The sequence below is a fragment of the Leiobunum rupestre genome, chromosome 3 (assembly GCF_980474605.1).
Source record: "Leiobunum rupestre chromosome 3, qqLeiRupe1.1.hap1, whole genome shotgun sequence".
In the NCBI taxonomy this organism is placed as follows: Eukaryota; Metazoa; Arthropoda; class Arachnida; order Opiliones; family Sclerosomatidae; genus Leiobunum; species Leiobunum rupestre.
Window position 1 is genome coordinate 64,837,512 of NC_143386.1, and position 23,027 is coordinate 64,860,538.

At 36.5% G+C, this 23,027-nt stretch overlaps 1 protein-coding gene across 1 annotated transcript; it reads left to right on the forward strand.

Annotated features, from left to right (window-relative positions):
• Window positions 1–426: 426 nt before the first annotated feature.
• On the forward strand, window positions 427–22,665 carry LOC149954274 (uncharacterized). The gene is made up of 3 exons (XM_090170312.1): window positions 427–573; window positions 20,093–20,326; window positions 22,032–22,665. The coding sequence occupies exons 2-3, from the start codon at window positions 20,093–20,095 to the stop codon at window positions 22,185–22,187; spliced, it is 390 nt and encodes a 129-aa protein (XP_090026438.1). The 5' UTR covers window positions 427–573; the 3' UTR covers window positions 22,188–22,665.
• The last annotated feature ends 362 nt before the right edge of the window (window positions 22,666–23,027 follow it).

Genomic DNA, 23,027 nt, shown 5'->3' on the forward strand with positions numbered 1-23,027 from the left:
TGTAAACAAAAACATCAAAGTTATATCAACAAGATCGCGGACGAGCGCAAAGCGAATAATTTAGCGTCTTAGCGAGGGCGAAAAAGCAAAGACGCATCCCACGAGAAAGAGATAAGATGCTTGAAAAAGAAACTGTTTGAGATCGGAATATCAAAAAGAATTGGCTTCTTCGGGAGAGAGAGGAGAGGAAATATGGGATGAGGGGGAAGATGAGGAGGAGGAGGAGGCGGGGAAGCGCGAGAGGAGGAGACCCCGGATTGGAGTAATGATTCCATCCCTCCGAATAGAAATTGGAGAGGGGGTTGCGGGAACTACAGGCAGCGACTCTACGGGAAAGCAGACTCGGTAGGGGCTAGAGGGGGGGGGCGTTGTGTAGGGCCTGTTATATAAGAAGTGGGCCCTGTGGAATCTCTCGTCCACTTGCATCTCAACCTCCGAATCCGGGCGACCTTCTGCGAGAACGTCCAATCTGGTTTCCTTGGTTCAATTACAACGGTACCAACCACCAACAGTCGAAACTATTTGACCAGATTTCTCTTCCAACGAACCAACTCATTTTCAAGCTTCTCAATTGTAAGCATTTTTACTTCTTTTTCTAACTTTTTAAATCTCGGAATATTTACGCGTAGTGGCTTAGACCTCCGTAGTTTCTAAGAAATGCTATAGACTGTTAATCTGTTCTTGCGAATGAAAGTTTTAACGTAAAGCTAGTTTTGTAAAGTAAACCTTAAAATCAGATTTAAAAAAAAAGCTGAAAATATGGCAGAAATATTTAATAAATTTCGGGTTCAGATTATAAATAAAAGCTGAAAATATGGCAGAAATATTTAATAAATTTCGGGTTCAGATTATAAAAAAAAAGGTGAAAATATGGCAGAAAGAATTAAGAAATTTACTGATAAAATTATAAAGAAACTCTGAAAATATGGCAGAAATATTTAATAAATTTCGGGTTCAGATTATAAAGAAACTCTGAAAATATGGCAGAAATATTTAATAAATTTCGGGTTCAGATTATAAAGAAAAGCTGAAAATATGGCAGAAATATTTAATAAATTTCGTTATCAGATTATAAAGAAAAGCTGAAAATATGGCAGAAATATTTAATAAAATTCGGGTTCAGATTATAAAGAAAAGCTGGAAATATGGCAGAAATATTTAAGAAATTTCGGGACCAGATTATTAAACAAAAGCTGGAAATATGGCAGAAATATTTAAGAAATTCCGGGACAAGCTTATAAAACTAAAGCTGGAAATATGGCAGAAATATTTAAGAAATTCCGGGACAAGCTTATAAAACTAAAGCTGAAAATATGGCAGAAATATTTAAGAAATTCCGGGTTCAGATTATAAAACAAAAGCTGAAAATATGGCAGAAATATTTAAGAAATTTCGAATTCAAATTATGAAGAAAAGCTGATGGAAATATGGCAGAAAGATTTAAGAAATTTCGGGATCAGAGTTATTCAATAAAATATAATATATAATATAAATATAATTAATAATTATATTCGACCACAAATACGTATTGCAAAAAGTTTCGAGTTTCGCTGGCGGGCCATAAAGGAACTGGAAGACTCTCCCGGGGCCCGAAATAATTGTTTAACCGGAGCCCGGGCCCGCTCTCGGTTACTTTCGGAATTATGGTAGTTTTTCTTCAAAGTCTTAACAATTACTTTTACACTTTACCTACGAAAGAACAACGTTTAACTCAAACCAAGTTTAATTTAAATTAAAATGGGTCTTGTTTAAGTGGTTTTCAAATGGAGAAGGCAAGAAAACTGTAAGAAAACATTTCCGGATAGGAATAGGAATTGAAGACTGTGGGAAGAACGATATGCGGATATTAGAGAAAAGCTTTCGAATATCCGTTGAAAAGCTTCGCTTTCTCACAAATCCCCCCAAAAATGGCCTGTTGCTAGTGTCATTTGCATATGCAAAAACTAGCGCCGAAATTCGGAAAAGAAGTGAGAAGAAAAATAAAAAGTATCAAATAAAATGGTCTTTAGCAATCTTAATGGAATATTTAATGAGTTTTAGAAGCTTTGTTTGGGAGAAAACACTGATATGGTTTGTTTAGTAGGAATCACTGCGATTGCGGTATGATCAGAAGCTTCGTTTAGTAGTATCGTGGTATGATCAAAATCTTTGTTTAGTAGAAAATATCGATATCGTGGTATGATCAAACGCTTTGTTTAGTAGGAATCACTGATATAATCAGAAGCTTCGTTTAGTAGTATCGTGGTATGATCAAACGCTTTGTTTAGTAGGAATCACTGATATAATCAGATCAGAAGCTTCGTTTAGTAGTATCGTGGTATGATCAAAATCTTTGTTTAGTAAAAAACATCGATATCGTGGTATGATCAAACGCTTTGTTTAGTAGGAATCACTGATATACCGGTATAATCAGAAGCTTCGTTTAGTAGGAAACACCGATATCACGGCATGATCAACGAGTCTTTTAGTATAGAAAACACCGAAATCCTATAATGATCAGAGCTTATAGATATAGTTCAAACTGCTATTTCTACTAAAATTAGGTGTTTTTTTCGCTTTTTCCGGGATTTCGGAGTAGGGTAATGAGAGTAAGGCTATGACTTCATTTTACTCTGATTCTGTGGTGGCGAATAGTTTGAGTCGGATTAAACACTTTTTTTAAACATAGTACGATAATTTTACCCCATGCAGTGCCGTATTTCCGCCTAGGCCAACCTAGGCCGTGGCCTAGGGGCCCATCCTTGGAAGGGGCCCTCCAGTAACCGCAATTACTGTATTCGAAGTGGTATGGTCTCTGTTACTAGGTACACCGGGCTATAAATTCTGACACACAGTATTCGAAGGCATAAATCTATAATATCAATCGTAATTTATATTGGAGAAATTCCTAGGTAGAATATTTTGTTTTAAAATTACCAAATTTTCTGCCTGGCAGTTTACGGACGCAGCCTTAAATCCCAATGTTGCATAATTATCGCATATTTAGTCGACGATTGTTAAGAGCTTTTATTTAGTAATATAACCGTAGAGCTCAGAATTCTACGCTGAATCAGGGAAATTCAGGCACAGCCTAGTTCCAGGGGTAAGAGTAAATGCAGCGCGTGAAAAGGGGGCCCATCAGACATCTTATCTGCCTATGGGCCCAGGATCTCTAAGTCCGGCCCTGACCCCATGTACGCATTTTGAAAACTTTAGTAAGAAAATGGTGGACAGTAAACATATCCGTTTTAGACATTACAGTGTCCGAAAACCATTTTGAGAAGGAGCTGATATCTTGAACTTGAGTGCCCTGTATCTCGCGAAAATAAAATTTGGTCTGGACGATCGGTAGAGGGGGCATTGCGCCATTAGCAGCCTACTTCCAGTGATAAAAATTGGAACGTTTATATCGAAATACGAGTCTCTAATGAAGCTTGTTTTAACATATTTGTAATATGGAATCGATTTATTTTGCTGGTATGTTTTCGTACAGCCAATTTTAGGCAATATTAATTATTCACACAGCTCTTGCCTTATATCAACTTTAATTAATGGCATGAGTAGCTAGAAAATCAATAGTTTAAAGTTTAAATATTAATTTTCCAATTTACAATTAGTTGGATAATTTATTTTTGAACGACGAGCTAATGATAAATAACTTCAATAACCCGAATTGTCATTCGCTTCAAATTCCTGCTTTTAAATATATTTAATAAAGCTTTTGCTCAATTTTAACAACTAATCGTAAAACTAGAGTATAGCTCGGGTAGACATAAATAGATTTAGCATTTTAGCCGAGATTGGTTGGGTTACTAGACTCAATGAGAGAACAGAGTCGTAATTGTTCTCGGAGGTGGGTACTTAAGTACATCGCAGTTCGGCCGGATGAAGGGAATATCCTTACTGTGTTGTGACAATAGGAACATCTGGAAACGAAGAAAGATTGTTAGCGAGACACACACCAAATCCGGCCAAAGGTGTATCATCATTACTTTCAGTCAGAAAGCTCGCTAGTGGTCATTACATACGCGCGGGATGACCTTTACTATAATAAGTAATTTACTTACCTTTCGCGTAGTGTGTCTGCTAATTAGAAATAAGGTTAAAAATATTTATGTTCCCGAATTTCAGATAACAAGTATTTTTAACGTAAAGAATGAAAACCCTATCTTCTTCAGTAAATGACTAAATTCGTGTTTCTAGAGCTCGATCAATGAAGGCTACATTTGCTAGTTAAAGGGGCTCCAAAGTTCGGTGGCAAAATGTGTGTAATGTCAGTAAAGTGCGAAATTTACGGTTGACTTAGAGCCAAGTCAGCTGCCTTTTAAATAGCGTAGGAGGGTGGTGGCCAGCCCTTCATGCTACGCGAGCGAAAAACTCCCTACACTTACTATTGTCGCTAACTTCAAGTCTCTATGGAAACGGGAAACCGAAGAACTCGGGGAAAGCCCTTTAGCAAGTGGGGAATAGAACTTGCAAACTTCACGTGGAAGGAGTTGTTCCGAGTTTTCACCCAGCTGTGTTGCCAGTGCTTCCCCGTAGAACGCGGGTGTACCGTATTTACCCATACCAAAGTGACATAATTACCAAAAGTGGGTCAATCGGACCTATTTCAGAACGAATGTTACGAGCGAAATACAAGTTGGGAGGGGAGAAGGGAAAGTATGCCTTGGGGAGGGAAGGAAGTTAAAAACAACAAATAACGCCTCGTAGTGAGGAACGGAGGAACTAAGTAGCACTGATCAAAGTTAGTGGTTTTTTGATTTTTCGTCGTTCTGCGGAGATGCTATCGCCATCTACCTACGATATAATACCATAGACTAAAAAAAGATCCAGAAAGGCGACAATAATAGTCTTTTACGTGGTCGATCTCGAGCATTCATTAAACCTTTAGCGTACGAAAGTACAGGGATTGTCACACTTTTGGTAATTATGTCACTTTTGGAATAAGTAATAAAATCCTGTTCCAGATTTCCTTGGGGTAAAGGTATTCGTTGGTAATATACTTATTTTAAAAAAAGTCTTAACTCTAAGAATGAGCTAATAATCAAAATTAGGGCTTTCTAACGAAGTAGTTGGGTTCGAATCTCTTGAGAAACCCAACACACGAGGCACCTGACTATAGACATATATAACTTTAATTTAAAATTTAAATCTTCGAAGTCCATAAAGTAGATGGGGTTAAAGACGGGGTATCTTCCCCTCTCTCAGTTTCGCCTTTCACAAAATTACCGAACAAACAATGTCTCCTTTTACATTATCAAACGGGAGGAAAATGTAAAATAATAGCCCCCACAAAAGGGTTGAGTTCTCACGGACTCGCCTCATCTTCGTTAAAGCTCTATTGTTCGGCAAAGTGAGACCCCATATCGAAAGTTAATCAACCTTATTCGGAAGAGAATAGTCGAATTAGAAAAATGTCAAAGATAAACATCGGCCATTCTTCCAATTACGCGACTGCTTCATTTTTCGAAGTCTAGATGGCGCGAGACGCTTACAAACATCATGGCGTCGTTCCCGCCAGCGATTTCGCCGAGTTTGACGTTAATACGCTTAATTTTCGCGAAAGGAGCTCCGACCTTTGTTTTTGGGTTCGTTTGTTTGCGTCCAAATTTGGCAAATTGCTTTTAAAGGGGCCGGAGAAGCCCAAATTACCCCAAACCGGAGCTTAGACAAGGGACTAATCATGAGAGGGATGGAGCCTACGCTAATAATGTTTTTGTTACGTCGAAGTACGGCTAAATGGGAGGACACTCGGGACAGGTCCCAACGATTGTTAACTAAAATTAAACTATTATATTGCCCCGGACCTGTCCGATTTTTGACAGCCCGACACAACGATAGTTTTCCCCCCAAAAAGGTTCCTATAGTCGACGCTGTCGTAACGCAACAACGATAATTAACTATTTTAATTCGATTTAGCAACGATAATTAATTATTTTAATGAGATGGCTTTTTGTTTAATTAACGGTCGTTAATTTAAAGGTTCTACGAACACGAATTAAAAATATCTGAAAGAGCCACAAAAGGAGTTTCAATTTTACTACTTTCCCGTTCGAGGTGGAAAAATGACGTATGATTGGCTTCGGAAGGGGAGGAGCTACTTGGTTTTCAACCATTTAACACTGAGTTTAAGTTATTAATATTTTCGGTCGAACGAAATCGTGAGATTACAGAACTTATGACATCTTAGCTAGGACTTCGATGACGTCGAAGCTATAGGACTTCGATGACGTCGAAGCTATAGGATTTCGATGACGTTGTAGCTAGGACTTTGATGACGTCGTAGCTAGGACTTTGATGACGTCGTAGCTAGGACTTTGATGACGTCGTAGCTAGGACTTCGATGACGTCGTAGCTAGAACTTCCGTGACGTCGTAGCTAGAACTTCCGTGACGTCGTAGCTAGGACTTCCGTGACGTCGTAGTTAGAACTTCGATGACGTCGTAGCTAGGACTTCCGTGACGTTATAGCTAGGACTTCGATGACGTCGTAGCTTTGACTTCGATGACGCTAAGACTTTGAGGACGTCGTAGCTAGGACTTCGATGAAGCTAAGACTTTGAGAACGTAATTTGAAATGTTGCTTTCCCAAGAATATGGCATCAAGATCTCACACCCCTTAAGCCGGTCTTAACCGTCACCACTACGCTTCGAGAAATTCCGAGATTTCTTATTTGGACTAGAATATTTTGTCGATGAGAATTCAAACGAATATTCTAAGCATCGTCAAATCTATTAATATTAAAATGAAAATACGTGGAGTAAAATCCCGAAGATCACCTCTTAGTTCTTACACCAACGCACGGGGCACTCTTCAAAAATAGAGCTGGTCTAATGAAAGATCCGAGATTGGAACAAAAATAAGCGCGTAGCGCCCTAGTTTTAATATTTCAAAGAATAGCCAGAAAAGAGTTAAACCGCAGGCCCCTGGAGAGAGGAGAGTTGTTAGGGCAAACAAACTCCGCTGGAGGACCCTTAAATTCCAGCAGCTCAGTACCTTTCTGCTTCACCCTTCGACTGAATAATTATGTGTACTCTTTTCGGTTTTCGTCCGCAATAATGCCCGGACCCGGGCGATACTCACATACTCACGACAGTTTATTATTGCTGGTTTTTTTAATTTGGGGCAGCTAGACCCCGAGTCTCGAGTGCGAGATTAAGGCGAAGGGGGGAGGGGGATTTATATACAATCTCCTTGGAGATTTGCCTGGCTAAAATCTTCCCGCGTTACGATATACCAAAGGTGTAATATTTTTGAAAGGCCAAAGATTTTTGGGGATTTCGCGTGTATTTTTTACAGGTATTATTAAACGTATCGCAATCTTAAGATCATAAGTCTATAATTACGTTACGAAAGTCTGTCAGTTGGTAGTAGTAATTACTGATGGATATGAGCAGTGGCGTAGCTAGAAATATTGGGCCCCAATTCGAAATGGGCAAATGGGCCCGGCCTCTGTTGAGGACGGTTGAGTTTGTGGGGCCCTATAAATAAAGTGGGCCCCAATGTACTCAGTTGGGCTGCATTGACCTTGTTACGCTACTGGCTATAAGTGGAGTGGCCTGAAGAAACCCAAAAATTTCTTATGGCTCTTAGTAAAAATACGTGGATGTTAGGAAACTGACGAGAACATGTTTCATTACTTATCCTAACATGTAAAACTTCACAAAACTTAAAATTTTTAATTTCTAAAAGCCTATAATTACTAAGTCTAATATTTAAAAAAAATCTAAAAGCCTTTAATAAACAAGTCGACTATTTAAAAAATTCTAAAAGCCTTTAATTACTAAGTCTACTATTTAAAAAACTCTAAAAGCCTTTAATTACTAAATCTAATATTTAAAAATCTCTAAAAGCCTTTAATTACTACATTTTATATTTAAAAAATCTAAAAGCCTTTAATTCCTAAGTCTAATATTAAAAAATCTAAAAGCCTTTAATTACTACATCTAATATTTAAAATATATAAAAGCCTTTAATAGTTTAATTACTAAGTCTAATATTAAAAAATATAAAAGCCTTTAATTACTAAGTCTAATATTAAAAAATCTAAAAGCCTTTAATTACTACATCTAATATTTAAAATATATAAAACCCTTTAATTACTAAGTCTAATATTAAAAATATAAAAGCCTTTAATTACTAAGGATAATATTAAAAAATCTAAAAGCCTTTAATTACTACGTCTAATATTTAAAAAAATATAAAAGCCTTTAATTACTAAGTCTAATATTAAAAATATAAAAGCCTTTAATTACTAAGGCTAATATTAAAAATCTAAAACCCTTTAATTACTACGTCTAATATTTAAAAAATATAAAAGCCTTTAATTACTAAGTCTAATATTAAAAATATAAAAGCCTTTAATTACTAAGGCTAATATTAAAAAATCTAAAAGCCTTTAATTACTACGTCTAATATTTAAAAAATATAAAAGCCTTTAATTACTAAATCTAATATTTAAAAATCTCTAAAAGCCTTTAATTACTAAGGCTAATATTAAAAAATATAAAAACATTTAATTACTAGGTCTAATATTTACAAAATTTCTAAAACCTTTTTTTAATTTCTAAGCCTAATATTGAAAGTTTATAATTCCTGGCACACAAATAATGAGAAGATAATTTTTTTTTAAATAATTGACAGGTTAAGCAAAGTTCTAAACAACGTGTAGGAAAAACGTGAAGGAGCGTAGACGTAGCTTTATTCTGCACTGACTGATTATCCTTCGCGTTTCCCCTACGCGTTTTGTAGCACAGAGTTACCTTGTCCATTATTTATAAAACTTTAATTTGCCCCTTTCACATTTTAAAGGGTGGTTTAAAGCATTTTGGACATAATTAGTTATTCTTCTGGCATGATAAAAAACCGTTGAAATCAGTTTAATTAATGAGTTTTAAACTTCGAGGAAAAGAAATATTTGTATATTTATATTTAAACTTTGTTTCAATACAACCCAAAACAACATTTTAGTATATTTTTAATATAACTCATTCCCACCTACTTCAAAACTAAAGTAAGTTCGGTAAACTCTTCTCGAACGCCACAAAAATAACAGGTACATTCGTTTCGCTGAAGGACTTCTAGAGTTTTAATTTCACACGTCAAAAGTTAGAAAGACATTGATGGAGGGATTGGGACATCGCTGAGAGTCGAAAATTTATTATTTTCCTCAATACCCAGGACGTAGCCCGCTTAAAGTAAAAATAAAATAAAATAAAATTGGAGACAATTTTCTGAACAGGTATCACTTTAAAAATCATTCGAAAGAATGTTATTGGAAAGAGAATCTAGAAAATTCCGGCTAAATTAGAAAAATAACTCAAGTTGTCCCCATGGATCCAATGTTTTCAAGATCCTAGTGATGGTGATATCGTGAGTAATGTCGATAACCCTCTTAACAGCGTAAAAATATATAAAAAATAGTCAGCCTTATCTTGGGAGGGGTACCAATTTAGGTGAAAATACATACGTTAAAACACTTAAATACAAAGTGAGTAATTCGCTAGCACACATGTCTGGCGCCTTTGCTAAACAAGTCAAACATTGCGAGATAAAAGTTTTGTTATCTAAAGGACATTTTTCCCTTGGCTTAATTGAAAAACAAATGTTTCTGGTCTGGCAGTAAATTGACTGTAAGTTAAAAGGATGATAAGAAGGGAGTACTTGAAATTACGAAATGAGACACGCGAGACTGGTATCAACTACAATTAAGTACGATTAAAGGGGAATTGTCACCAAAACCAAAGTTTACGAGGTTTTTTTACAGAATGATAGAAAATATATTAATGATTATGTCCCTGAAATTTTATAATTATTGGAAAAGTATTTAAAAAGTTACGCTACTTTTTCCGCAACCTACATCAAACGGCTCCAAAAATTTCAGAAATCGCGGTTGAACCTACGTCCAGCGCCAAAAGAATGAAGCGGCAAAAATTTTAGAAAGGGCGGCGTGTAAGGCATTTTAAAAACACGATAAACTACGATCTAGGAATATAACTCAGTTAAAAAGCCAAGGAGAATGTCGTAGCAGACGACAGTTCCGACCGAAAATAGATAAAACCGGGGAAAATAATATTTCGTTCACGAGATGGCGCTGCAGGTAGGTTCAACCTACTGAGATTCTAGAGTCGGGGGGGATAAAACACGAAATTTGGTGGCTAATAATAAATCAAATACTGGCAATATTAACATGAAATTTTTTGTATAACCATTTTCGGACGTCATCTATCCATTTAAATGGTTTTTAACCAATTTTAGGGTGATGACAATTCCCCTTTAAATTACAATTAGCCAAATAAGAATTGATTCCTGGGACCATGGGCCAAATAATGATAAATTTATCATTATTTGGCCCATGCTGGGACTTGTTCCGGGTGTGGAAATTCGACGACCAAGGCCTATTTATCAGCTATTCGTTTGAAAGGACCCAAAGGAGATCTTCAATGGGAATTCGACGCTTTCAGATTCGAATTGATGGCCTTCTAAGCGTTATAAATTGTCGATTCAGTTACAACAAGTACGTGTAATTGGCCCGTTAATTGCATTTACCTATTGAAATTTTCAATTCGAGATATATAACCGACAGAGCAGGATAGCATCTTTAATAAATTAAAGATTTATTCCAGAATGAATTTATTGATACGTAAAGATATAAGTGTATAATATCGTAACATAAGTGTGACACTTCCTATTCTTCACATGAAAATGTTTTACTGGCAGCTATTCACAAGACAGACTGCATTACGGGCTTCATCGCCGTTTCGCGTCCGCTTGCTCCCGTGTCACACGTAGCCTCTGACAGCCCCTCGCTAGGCGGACATTTTCTTCTTGCGATGACGTCACTCCGTTACTAGCTCCCAATAATATATTCCCCAAAGTGACAAATTTACGGATAATTAAAATAGACTTATGGTAAAGAGAATGAATATAGTGAGACAATTTTTGGAGTTTCTTGGAATTCAGTATGCTCCACCCCTTAAAAGTCAATCAAATCGATTTGGAATCTGATTCGTTCCCTAAAACTTACGTCTCCTGACACTATTGATGAATATTAAATAGACCTCCTACGCAATTTAAGCAAGCCACCTGAATTAGGGGCTTTAAAAGTCACTAGATGATTTGGGCCTAAGGTGGTGCCAAGGGTATTAGCCCAGCTAATCTGAACGTCTTAAGAACTGTTTTATTTTTCAGTAGAACTTGTTGAAATAAACGTTGTTTTGAGGTAGAAAGTACGAAGTTCGTCTAGCCTTTGACAGTAGTAACAGGTAAGGTTACCCCTTTAATGAAGCAATTCATTTATACAAGAGCGTCTAATTTAATAAATAATTCGGGACGTTTATCAAAGTGGTCTTAAAGTTTGTTTAGGCAGGCTACCATTAAATATTCAATATTTTTTTACGGAAGTAATTTATGGCCATAAATAATTAAATTTAAACCAAATTTCGTTTAACACTATCTAATACTAAAGCATTAAAAGCACGGCGGGAAAGCTATCTTTAGGCGAAGTCGCCGCGCTGATTCCAAAATAGATGCGAAGTCACGTATCCGCTTATCTGCTTTTCTCGGATTTAAGGTTTAACCTTTTCGGCCGCCTTTCACCTTGTTTTGTTTTATTACCTTGCCAAGAACTTATCTAGATCACTGAGAACGTACGAATCTACCCGTTTATAGCTAAGCCCCGCCTTACAACAGCCGCCATGACATTATTCTACTTCCTGTTTGGCCAATAATTACTCGACTGTCACGGGCGTTTTATTGTCATAAAAACGTTAAATTTTTAATGAAAAAAAACAAGAACTACTATCTAGGTCTAACAACTAATTTCAATTCAAATTTAAAGTAACGCCATCTGGGTGGGATTTCAAATATTTTCTCTTGACATAAGAATTGATAATCTATACCATATATTTTTCTCGGTATGATTAATTAAATAATTAAATCCAAATTTTATTTAAGTTGTTACGATATAAATTAAGAATATAGTCGAAATTTTCGGTCAGTGTAACGGTAAAATGTGCCTACGATCGACTCTAGATAGCGCTTATAAGCTAGTGGATCATATAAGGTAAAATAAAAAATAATAATAATCAGCTAGGCACCACCTTAGGCCTAAGTCATCAAGCGACTTTTGAAGCCTTTAATTCAATACAATGCGTAGGAGGGTGGTGGCAAGCCCCGCATGCCACGCGAGCCAACAGCTCCCTACGCAAACTATTACCGTTAACCTCCACAAGTTTTTATGGAAGGAGAAACCGAAGAGCTCGGGGCAAAACCCCTTTAACTAGTGGGGGAAAGAAATTGCAAACTCAACGCGGAAGGAGTTGTTCCGAGTTTTTCACCCAGTGCCACAAACTGGGATCGAACCCAGCTCCTCTTGCGGCGAGGCGAAAGTGCCAACCACTCCGCCACCCCACATTCATACATTCTCAGTAACCTAAATTCGATCTTGATATTGTCTAACATTACGCCGCTAGCTAAATATCTAGGAGCAACAAACACAAGGAGAACGCAGCTAGCCTTTAAACACGCTAACGAAGGGTTGTGTACGAATTTCATTGGACGAGCGTCACGAGCCTTTACGCTGGACGTTTTACGGGCGGGGGGGAGACAATTTCCGAATTTTCCCCTTCCGACGGCAGCCGGCGCTAAAGCGTCTAGCCAATGAAAAACGTACGCGAGAAAATCCACGACTTTTGACGGGTTGCGTTCTCCTTGTGTGGGGTGTTGTGTTTGTTGCTCCTAGCTAAATATCGTTAGGACGTTACTATGGTAACGTAGAAGGTTCATTATAAGGAAATGAAATTTGATAAATCATTAAGACAATTATTAATGGAAAAGCATAGCCTAGAGCCCAAAGTAACTATTTCTTTATAAATCTCGATAAGGAAGACATTGTTTCTATGGAAGAAACGCGAGACTTTTAAACTTAGAAACATTTCATCAGACGTTACCATAGTAACAATTATTTGTATGGAAAGGTCTGTTGAAACCCAAATAAAGATACAAAACCAAGCAAGGTAGCTGTTTCTAGCTCGATGTATCATGTTCTGGTGGATTACTTTTTCTGGAAAGAAGAGATCTTGCCGCCTCGAGTTGCCAAGAATAATAATTTCCCATCTCATCTTCTTTGGTCTTATTTCCTTTTTGCTTTCTCGGTGTCCCATTTCCGGCTTGAGTTTACCTACTTCCGGTTAGTCGATATTACTCCCACTTTAAAAGATTTAGGCCGTGTACGGAAAGAATACCCACGTACTGCTCCAAAAAACCGCTCCTGACTTCGAGCAAGATTTCGCATTTTTTAGCTCAATAACAGAACTGAGTCGCTAACTTCGAAGTTACATTACTTTCGTTTTAGCCTCAAATTTCCGTTCTCTGCAAAACAAGTTACTTCCGGTTTCCGACTTTAACTTCCTGTTAAACGGAGAAGAAGAAGAGTTCTGTGGATTTTTCGTCGAATAGATTTCTAAGAGAACCAAACAAAAGAAAGTCAATTATATAATCCTTTCAGAACTAATTGCGACAGCTTCGGAAACTTGACTCCAGGAAGATTTGCCGCGGTTAACCGATTTCTACTTTATTTCGGATTAAATTTGATAAATAGTTGCGATCTTTGGAGACATATTGTCATACTTCAAGATTTTCCCAGAATCTGGCTAATAGCGTTGGGCCGCCGCGAACGTGGCGCCATCCTTATTAATTTAGCAAAGCTAAAATGATTCTAGAAACTGTCGTCTGCTACATAGTGGTTCTGCAAACAGACCACCTAATCCAAGAAGGACTTGTATCAACTTCGAATAAAGTTGTCTCAAAAGTGATGCAGGTTTTTTTTACAGCAAACAGAAAATAGCGCGTGAAAATTCTTTAGTCTTGCTCGAGCCAGATTCTACGATATATTTTAGATTGCAGCACGTGATCGTATTTGTGCCTTCAAAACTGCGTCTACTAGCCGTTAGATGGCGCATTCTTAAAAAAGCCTCATCACAATCGAGACATAATTGTTTTTTAAATTACTAACAGCGGTACATGTCCCTCTTGGGCTAGGTTGTCTGTGTTCTGCAGATTAAGGAGGTGGTGCTATAATAGAAAGTTACAGTAGATAGAATCTCTAGTGTATTTTTCCGAACGTAGTAGGAAAGATTACTTCAAATATTGGCCACATTTCGAAATTTTCGAGGCTGCTTAGGGGTTTTTAGCGGAGGCAGGGTTGTTCAACTTTTAGGAGGTTAAATAACGACGCTATACCAGTAACAGAAACGCTTGTCCCACAATAAGTCAAACTTTCTTCCCCCACAGGGGTGAAAAAGGGGGATTTTACGCTAATTTGCCAAAAGCGCCTTCTATTGCTGATAAATAGATGGTTGTAAAAATAAGTAAACAATGGTGAGGTCGATTAATTATAAAAATAATTTAATCAAATTTATTTGCTTTTATAACTTGGAAAAATTAAATAAATAGCTTCGGTAAATTTTTATTTTAAGCTTTGGAAATATTTACTCAATGTAATTAACGCTCCTGTTTGAAAACTATAAAAGAGGGCAAATTTGGGGAAAAGTAGGTCTGACTTATGGACGCCATCCCAAACCTTCGTAATTCAATCGCCTATAGCTGAATAACCCTGGCGGAGGTAATCTCTAAAACTGCTGGGAACTTCCGTTAAGTGTTAGATGTTATATCCCCTTTAATAAACACTTAAGACACTAAGCTTGCGTTAGTGTAGTGTTTAATATTTCAGTTTATGTCCCCTTCTTACTGATATATCGAAAATAATTTTGCTCCAAATTTCCGGTTTACCGAATTAACCCGCTAGATGGCAGATCGACAAGATATATTTTTTATACCGATGAAACATCCTTTAGTTTTAATTAATCCATGACTTAGCTTTCCATTCCTCGTAGAAGAAATACTCCATTCTATTCTGAGAGTCAAACCAAGAATATGTACACCACCCTAGGATACTTTGTAACGCAATTTTCTGTAACATTCTTTCTTACAGACGGTCGCCATAGATAGATGGATACTTTTAGACTGTTCGGGAATCAAAGGGTGTACACCTTTTACTCTAAATTAAACTATTCGCTGGTTCGAATAATAATAATAATAATAATAATAATAATCAGCTAGGCTAATACCCAAGTCATCGAGTGACTTATAATGCCTCTAATTCAGGTGGCCGGCTTAAATTGCGTATCAGGGTGGTGGCCTATTATAAGAAATTTTTACGAACCTTGGGTGGTGGCAAGCCCATCATGCCACGCGAGACAACAATTCCCTACACTTACTATTACCGTTAAGGCTGGTTTTAATTAGGGCAAAAACGCCCCGACGGTGAACATCGACGTGAAAAATTCTGGTTAGGCCTAATGCAATATTTTTGCGTCGACTCTCACCGTTGTGGCGTTTTTGTCCTAGTGAAAACCAGGCTTAAGCCTCTTTTCTCTGATGGAGATAATTACTCTATGCAGTGAACTATTCATCAAGGCATATGTAACATAATTACTCATAAGTATGCCACTGTATCTTTATTCCATTCAAAAATCTTTACTAACGGTTTGTTTCACCACGAACCAGTAAAAAGGTGGACTACGTTAGATTTTAACCTTTTTATTCATCCTAGTAATTTTGGAAGTCCCACTATTGGCTACTAACATATTTATTTCAGCCAATGGAAAACCTCTAAATTGAGAAGGAATTTTTTGCGTCGGAATTTTAGTCAGCCCAAACCAGCGTTTTTAAAACCCATACCGAGCCCAGAAGAGTTAGGCCTAGGTTCAAAAGAATCTGCAAAGACTCCAATCTTGTAGATGCCCCAGAAAAGCTCAACCTGATTTTCAACTATTTTTTCCAATAAACGTGCTTTTTTTTATTTGACAATGCACATTTATTTTAGAACGTGAGTCTCCGAAAACTTCATTAATTTGCAAATTAATTGCATTAACAGTACCGGATACTATATTGTATCTCATTTTAGCTCCTAAGCCTTGGTTGTTCAAACAGGTTTGTTTACTAAAATAATGGCCGTCGATTTATCAGACGTAGAGCTAATTGCGCGATGGCATAATCGGCATTTGAGATTCGATGACGTCAAATATTACATCAAATATGACGTCAAATATTACGTAGAGTACGGATGACGCAATATCTGTGAAACAAACCGTTAGTGAAGAAATAGAGCTAGTGGCATACTTATGAGTAATTATGTTACATATGATCAAGGTCATAGTATTGGGCCTACACTTTTAATTCCTTCTGAAAAGGAGATTTAAAGAGAGTAATAAAATCGTCTGCTTATCCAGAATGAATCTGGTAAAATGGCCACAAGCAGCTATTTCTACCTCGACTCGAACTTCCTCCACCTGATGTTGAATCTATTGTGAATAAGAAACAGACGAACTTTCGTTACAAAGTATATTATGGTGATACTGCAGGCTGTGGTTATGGCCCATATTCTTGGGTGTACCTCAACGCGTTGTTGTCTGGGAATTAAGAAGCGGAAAATCGTTCATGCACGTCTGATGGATTCGGGGCGCTGGACGTCAGACGGCAGACGTCCGGGTCGTTATAGGAAGGCGATGGCGAGCTTGCCCTTTACAAAAGACGTCACCGCATAAACATAGATGGAGGCGCGGAGTGGGCTCGTGATTCACCATTACGAAAGGACCTCGAGCATTTTATATTTGACAAGTATCTTCCGAAAGAGCGCCGTTTCCAGCCCCATGCATTCTTTATGCCCAGCAACTCACTCTCAGTCGTCTTTCCTTTTTACGATTCTTATTTTAGCACCCTGACTGGATATTGCGTCTTCCGTCGATGTCAAGAGAAAGGACAGACCCTAAAGTGAATTAAGGGCCGACCCTTCTATCAAAGTGCTAAGGGTAAAGTCAGTATCTTCCTAAACGCGATTCCTAAGCTTATAGACGAGAAATCACATTGAGGATTAATTCTGGTTTGAGGAGCCCTCATTCGAGCGTTTTCCACCTTGTAATCTTCAATATACTATAAAAGGATTTAATAACTTTTATTAGAAATTTTTACTGTTGGCGTTGACTTCTTATTTTTATTAGGGGCTCAGGATGCCAGAAACTGTTAGGGTCCGTCTTCGAAAGACATCAATAAATGATGGGGTTTTAATTTATAGTTTTAATATGAGAGGGCATGGTTATAAAGAAATAGTGAAAGGCTATAGAACTTCGTTTACGATTTCCTGACAACCAAAATGACTGCTATTTTTGTAAAGAAGTCTTGTATCTAAAAGCACGGCTGCAAAAAGCGTACTATCTGAAATGGACGTAATTTCAATCTCTTTAAGAATCGACAGTTACATTCTTCATAAACCGAATCGAAGCGAGCTATTGAACGATATACTTAACCCTGTCACTTGATTTAAATGCAATGAAAGTCGCTAGATGACTACGAACTATATAAGGTGGTGCCTTGGGTATTAGCCTAGCTGATTATTATTATTTGATTTTTAAATAAAATAATTCCTTTGAAATATCTGGGGTCACATAATTGAATTTTAAAATTCTGGAAGTAACGCAACGCTTTGGTCCCATTCGACCGAAATCCCATTCGTTCGAAAACGATTTAACATTGAGTCCCAATCGATCGAAAATACCCCAATTGTGCGGATTACAGCCCAATTTTGCACGTTTATATTATTTTTTATAGTACATCAAATTTCGTTTTTATGAGACGTTTTTTAAATAGGTTTACTTCTTATATAAATAAGTGTTTCGAATTGTTCGAATTATTGTATTCTTGATATAAATAAAAAGTTCAAAGCATAAATATATTTATAAAAGCGCGCCACCCTAGGGAAGTGAGAGACTAACCTAACCTAACCTAACCTTACCGTTAGTACACTTGTAGCAATTTTGTTTAGGTATAACGTTTTTTGCGTACCCTGCTATATCTCGGGGCAGAAGTAAAAAACAAAACAAAAGGTCCCAATGAACCGAATCCGCCTTTTGGGCTATATTTCGGAAACATATTGAATTCGGTCGAATGGGATTTCGGTCGAATGGGATTTCGATCGAATGGGAATATACCAACGCGACTTACAAATTATATTTTAATATTTAAATAATAATATTTAAATCTTGTGACAAATATTTGAAAATTTGTTTAATGTTTAAGATAAATTTATTTAATACAGCAGGTTCCCTTTCTTAGATCTCAGAATTTGGTGTTTGCTAAGTATAGTTTTGCTCAGTGTTTTGTGTTAGTTAAGGTTAGGTTAAGATTGCGTTATGATAAATAATAATAATATTAGCCTAGCTGATTATTATTATTATAAATTATGGTACTATAATATTAAGATCGTATCGTTTGTCTTCTTCTTGAAAGGATTGTTTTGGGTTTGGAACCGCTGCGCCGTTTATCGTTTAGCCTTACGTGATAAATAAGAGTGAAGACCAAAGACTATATAAGCTATCGCTAAAGAATTTATATAGTCTTTGGTGAAGACTTCTTTCTATAAAATCATCCCCGCGGCTGTCTTGCTCCCCTGCCGAACAGTGCTGCCAGAACTTTTATGGGCTTTGAAATTAATTTAAATCGATTAATGTTTAGTGTGATTTCATAGGCCGAATCGTTCGAAATAAAACATGGCTTGAACCAATACTTACTTTTCGAACAAATACTTGCATATTTTTCGAACAAATACTTACTTATTTTTCGAACAAATACTTAGATACTTTTCGAACAAATACTTACATATTTTTCGGACAAATACTTACATATTTTTCGGATAAATACTTACATATTTTTCGGACAAATACTTACTTATTTTTCGAACAAATACTAATATACTTTTCGAACAAATACTTACATATTTTTCGAAAAAATACTTATTTTTCGAACAAATACTTATTTTTCGAACAAATACTTATATACTTTTCAAACAAATATTTACACACTTTTAATAGACCAATACACATTAGATAAGGATTAATCCCCTTTTATGGGTAACGGCATTAGAGGTAAGTTTTTAAATACCCGAAGACATACCAGATGGCGCCAACAGTTTGAAAGGTAGAAATTTCAAATTATCTGAAAACCGCCACAATATTAATTTGTTTGTTTTCCTTTTTACGTAAATCAACTAGTGTTTACGTAAAACAAATATGTATTGCCTTTCCGTCAAAATGTTTAAATTGGCACCATTTAGTATTACATTACGCGTTAAAATCGAACTTCTATGGGATCTGCATTAGATAAGTAATTTGTATACCTTTAAGGGGGAAGAATACAGTAAAAGCCTCTTTTTCGTTCAAGCTGAACGTTTCTGTTTTAACAATAGAATAATTGAATTATATTTTTCTTATTAGGCTGAACCTTCCTCTAGTGCTTAAAATTATTTTGATAATTATTATATTAATAGTTAACGTGATATAAGGTCCTAACTAAAGATTAGTTTGGGCGCTTGCCCAACTTGTTTAGCTCCGGGGGTCCGAATTAAAACGTAATAACTTAATTACTTTTAAATTTAAAATTGTCAAAATTATTTTAATCACTAAACAAGAGGCTGTTCTACACATAAATATTAATTTTATAAGTTAAAATACAAAATTAAAAGAGTTCAGCTTGAAATAGCGCGAAAGTAGACAATGGCCACTGTAGTCTTCCCCCTTAAGGCAGGTTTTCACTAGGGCAAAAACGCTACAACGGTGAGAGTCGACGCAAAAATTAGGCCTAACGGGATTTTTTCGCGTCGACGTTCACCGTCGCGTCGTGGCGTTTTTGCCATAATGAAAACCAGCCTTTAAGACAATTATTAAATTCTGAAAGCAACCAATACGTTACTATCTACGTAGTGATTGTCGTCATCGTTTGGAATACGCGATAATAATGAACTCAAAGCGGTGGTCTGTCGTGTCGCGCTCATGGGAATATTTGGGCTGGCTGACAGTCTCGTCATTAATTAGGAGATCTGTCGGAGTCCGGAAAGACAATATTTGTCCATTAGGTGAATGGAGGCCATTAAGGCGACGTTTCCTCGTTACCCCGTTCGACGCGAAATCCGTCGCAGCCCCGCCGACCAATTTACAGTGGCGCACGCGGACCAGCAACCCGACTTAATTGGCCGTTTCCCTTTGCTCGCCCGTTGCAGATGATGTCAGTCAAGTTGAACCTGTCACACGCCTGCCTGCTGGTGGTTCTGCTCTGCCACGAAGCATTCTGTTACCCGCGGGGAGGATACCGCGGCAGCAGTCTGACCCTGGTCAAGCGACCTTCGGACGTCGCTAGCAGCAGCGGAGCCATTGGAGCCGCGGCCATCCCAGAAGACGAACTCGAAATGGCCCTACAGGCGCACCAAAATGCCGGATACGATCCCGACTTTCAGGTAATCGCGACATCTATATATTCTCACGGAAATTAAGGGCCTAAGTTTTCTTCTGCCTGGCCCCCTTTAAATTAGACCAACATGTTCAGCGGTTGGCCTACCACCAGGGTATTTGTGCTCCACTAACAAGGAGACGACCCGAGGTGTAACACACCGATTTGGTTCAAACTCGGGGGTTTGGTAGACCTTCATGTAACTTGAAACACCCTAAAGGGAAATGTCTCCATAGGCAACCGTTTTGCCATGGCAACCAAAAATATTTTTGACAACAGAAAATGGAAATTTTCCCATAGAAAATAACATGGGAATCTGACCAATATTTTAATTTTTGAAAATGCTAAAAATAGAAAATATAAATAAGAAAATAATGAAAAAGTTCGAAGTTGATTAAAATCTTTACAGGGGTACCCTTACATTTGGTCAGATTCCCATGTTATATTCAATAGGAAAATTTCCATTTTGTATTGTCAAAAACATTTTTGGTTGCCATGGCAAAACGGTTGCCTATGGAGACATTTCCCTTTAGGGTGTTTCAAGTTACATGAAGGTCTACCAAACCCCCGAGTTTGAACCAAATCGGTGTGTTACACCTCGGGTCGTCTCCTTGTCAGTTAATTTAAAGGGGGACAGCAGAAAAAAAACCTAGGCCTTTAAATTTATATCGGATTTTAAACACTCCGACGATAATTTGTTTAAATGGACACGGAATCGTTTGAATTTTGAGGGTTTGGTTACAGAATCACGTGCTTTGAGAGGCGTGACGGAAGGGGAGGAGCTACCCGAAATTCGACCCGAATGTTTCAAACGATTTTGTGTATCTTTAAGCTTCTACTAATGTAGAAGTGTCCCACACGCAATACACTTACGTTTAGCCTGTATTACTCTGTTATTATTGTAAAATGTAAAAAATTACACTAATGGTTTTTAATTAATATTTTCCCTCCGTACTAGTTTTAGAATAACATTATATTTCGCCCCCTACTTTTTTTTTAAATCATCGTCAGCCTACGAAGAAACATGTTTCCAGAAAATAATATTAGCAATATAGAGAAATGGATCCAATTTTTCGCGTAAGAAACATATTATTTCTGGATTCTGGTATAAGCTATGAACCAAATCAACCATCAAAATTAGTGTTGTTAATTTTCCGGAAAAATAAAATGCGGAAAAAGTTCTAGAAAATTTTCTGAACTGCGGAAACTTTTCCGCAAATCGGAAAAATAAAAAATTGAAACATAAATTACTTAAAAATGGTTTTTAATATTTTAAACTTTTTATCGATATAAAATGTCTAATATCAGTAAACATACTATAAAACATTAATAGTGTTACATTGTTAATCAGTTTAAACTAGTCTAGAGGTTTAGTTTTACTTTTAGATTTGAAAAATTGAGGCGAAAATGCCGCTTTATTTAAATTTGCAAACAATATATTAGACTAATCATGGAATTAATTTTTTTTATTATTTTCGGAAAAAATACCTCGGTCATTTATCGGGGAAAATTTTCCGACTTACAACACTACTATAAGAGTTTAATGACTTTTAAATAAAGTTTTTAAAGTTTGAAATTTTCTTCTATATTTTTTAAATCTCTAAATCTTAATAAGTATTTCAAGGAAGATAAATTTCAAATTTTAAGAGTTTAATGACTTTTAAATAAAGTGTTAAAAATGTCCAATAACTAATGAAATGTATTGAATGTAGGCTTTGGAATGGAATATGGGTCGTAGTAGCATGCCCGATTCCTCTCAATACTTCGGCCTCTTGGAAAGGTTAGTCAAAAAGAAGGACAATCAAGATCAACCCAAGAGAACCGGAACCGGCGGAAACCGGAAATTTCAAACGCAAGGTTGGCGATAGATTATAAACAATATGAGTACGATATCGACCACAAAAAAGGGGAAAATGGGAAATATTGAAGTATAAATATTATATTTAAAATAAAAGAACCAGAATTAAATCATATTTGGCGAAATTAGTATTTTAATTAACGTATAATTACAATAATAAAATTTAAATTTATTAGAAAATTATCACACCCATTTCAATTTAAAAAAAACATAATACATTTTGTTAGGTCCAACGAAAATTCACCCCCACCCATATAAAAACAAAATTAATATTTTAGCAAATTAAACGTTGTCGTTTTAAAAAGTATTAAAAACAATTAAATTGTACAACTAAATTAACTAGTCATTTTAATAAATATTAGAGGATATTTAAGAATGGGAGAATAAAAAATGGTTAAACGAAATAATGATTTATAGAAAATGTCTAGTCAAATGTGTTTTTCGAAGTAAAGTCTTCCTTCCAATCAAATCGTGTATAGTCATTTTCGAAAATAAAGTTGGTTTTGTTACTGGTCTATTCACGTGTATTTCGTTATTTTCCACTTAGATTATATTCCCAAAGGATTGAAACGTATTTCGAAATGTCTATAGCATTTGGAAAATATTTCGTTATACACTTAATTCAATACAAAAAGCATTTCTTTTCAGCCTATAATTTATTCCCAAAGGATTGAAAAGCAATTCAACATCGCTATTGATCTAAAAAATAATATTTCACGATACCCACAAAATCCCTAACGAAACTCGTAAAGCGGTACGTCAATCGAGTTTTTAAACCAAAAGAGACTAAATCAAATTGAGCCTATCCTATACATAGTTTGCACCGAAGGGAGGGGCCTATGGTCTCCAA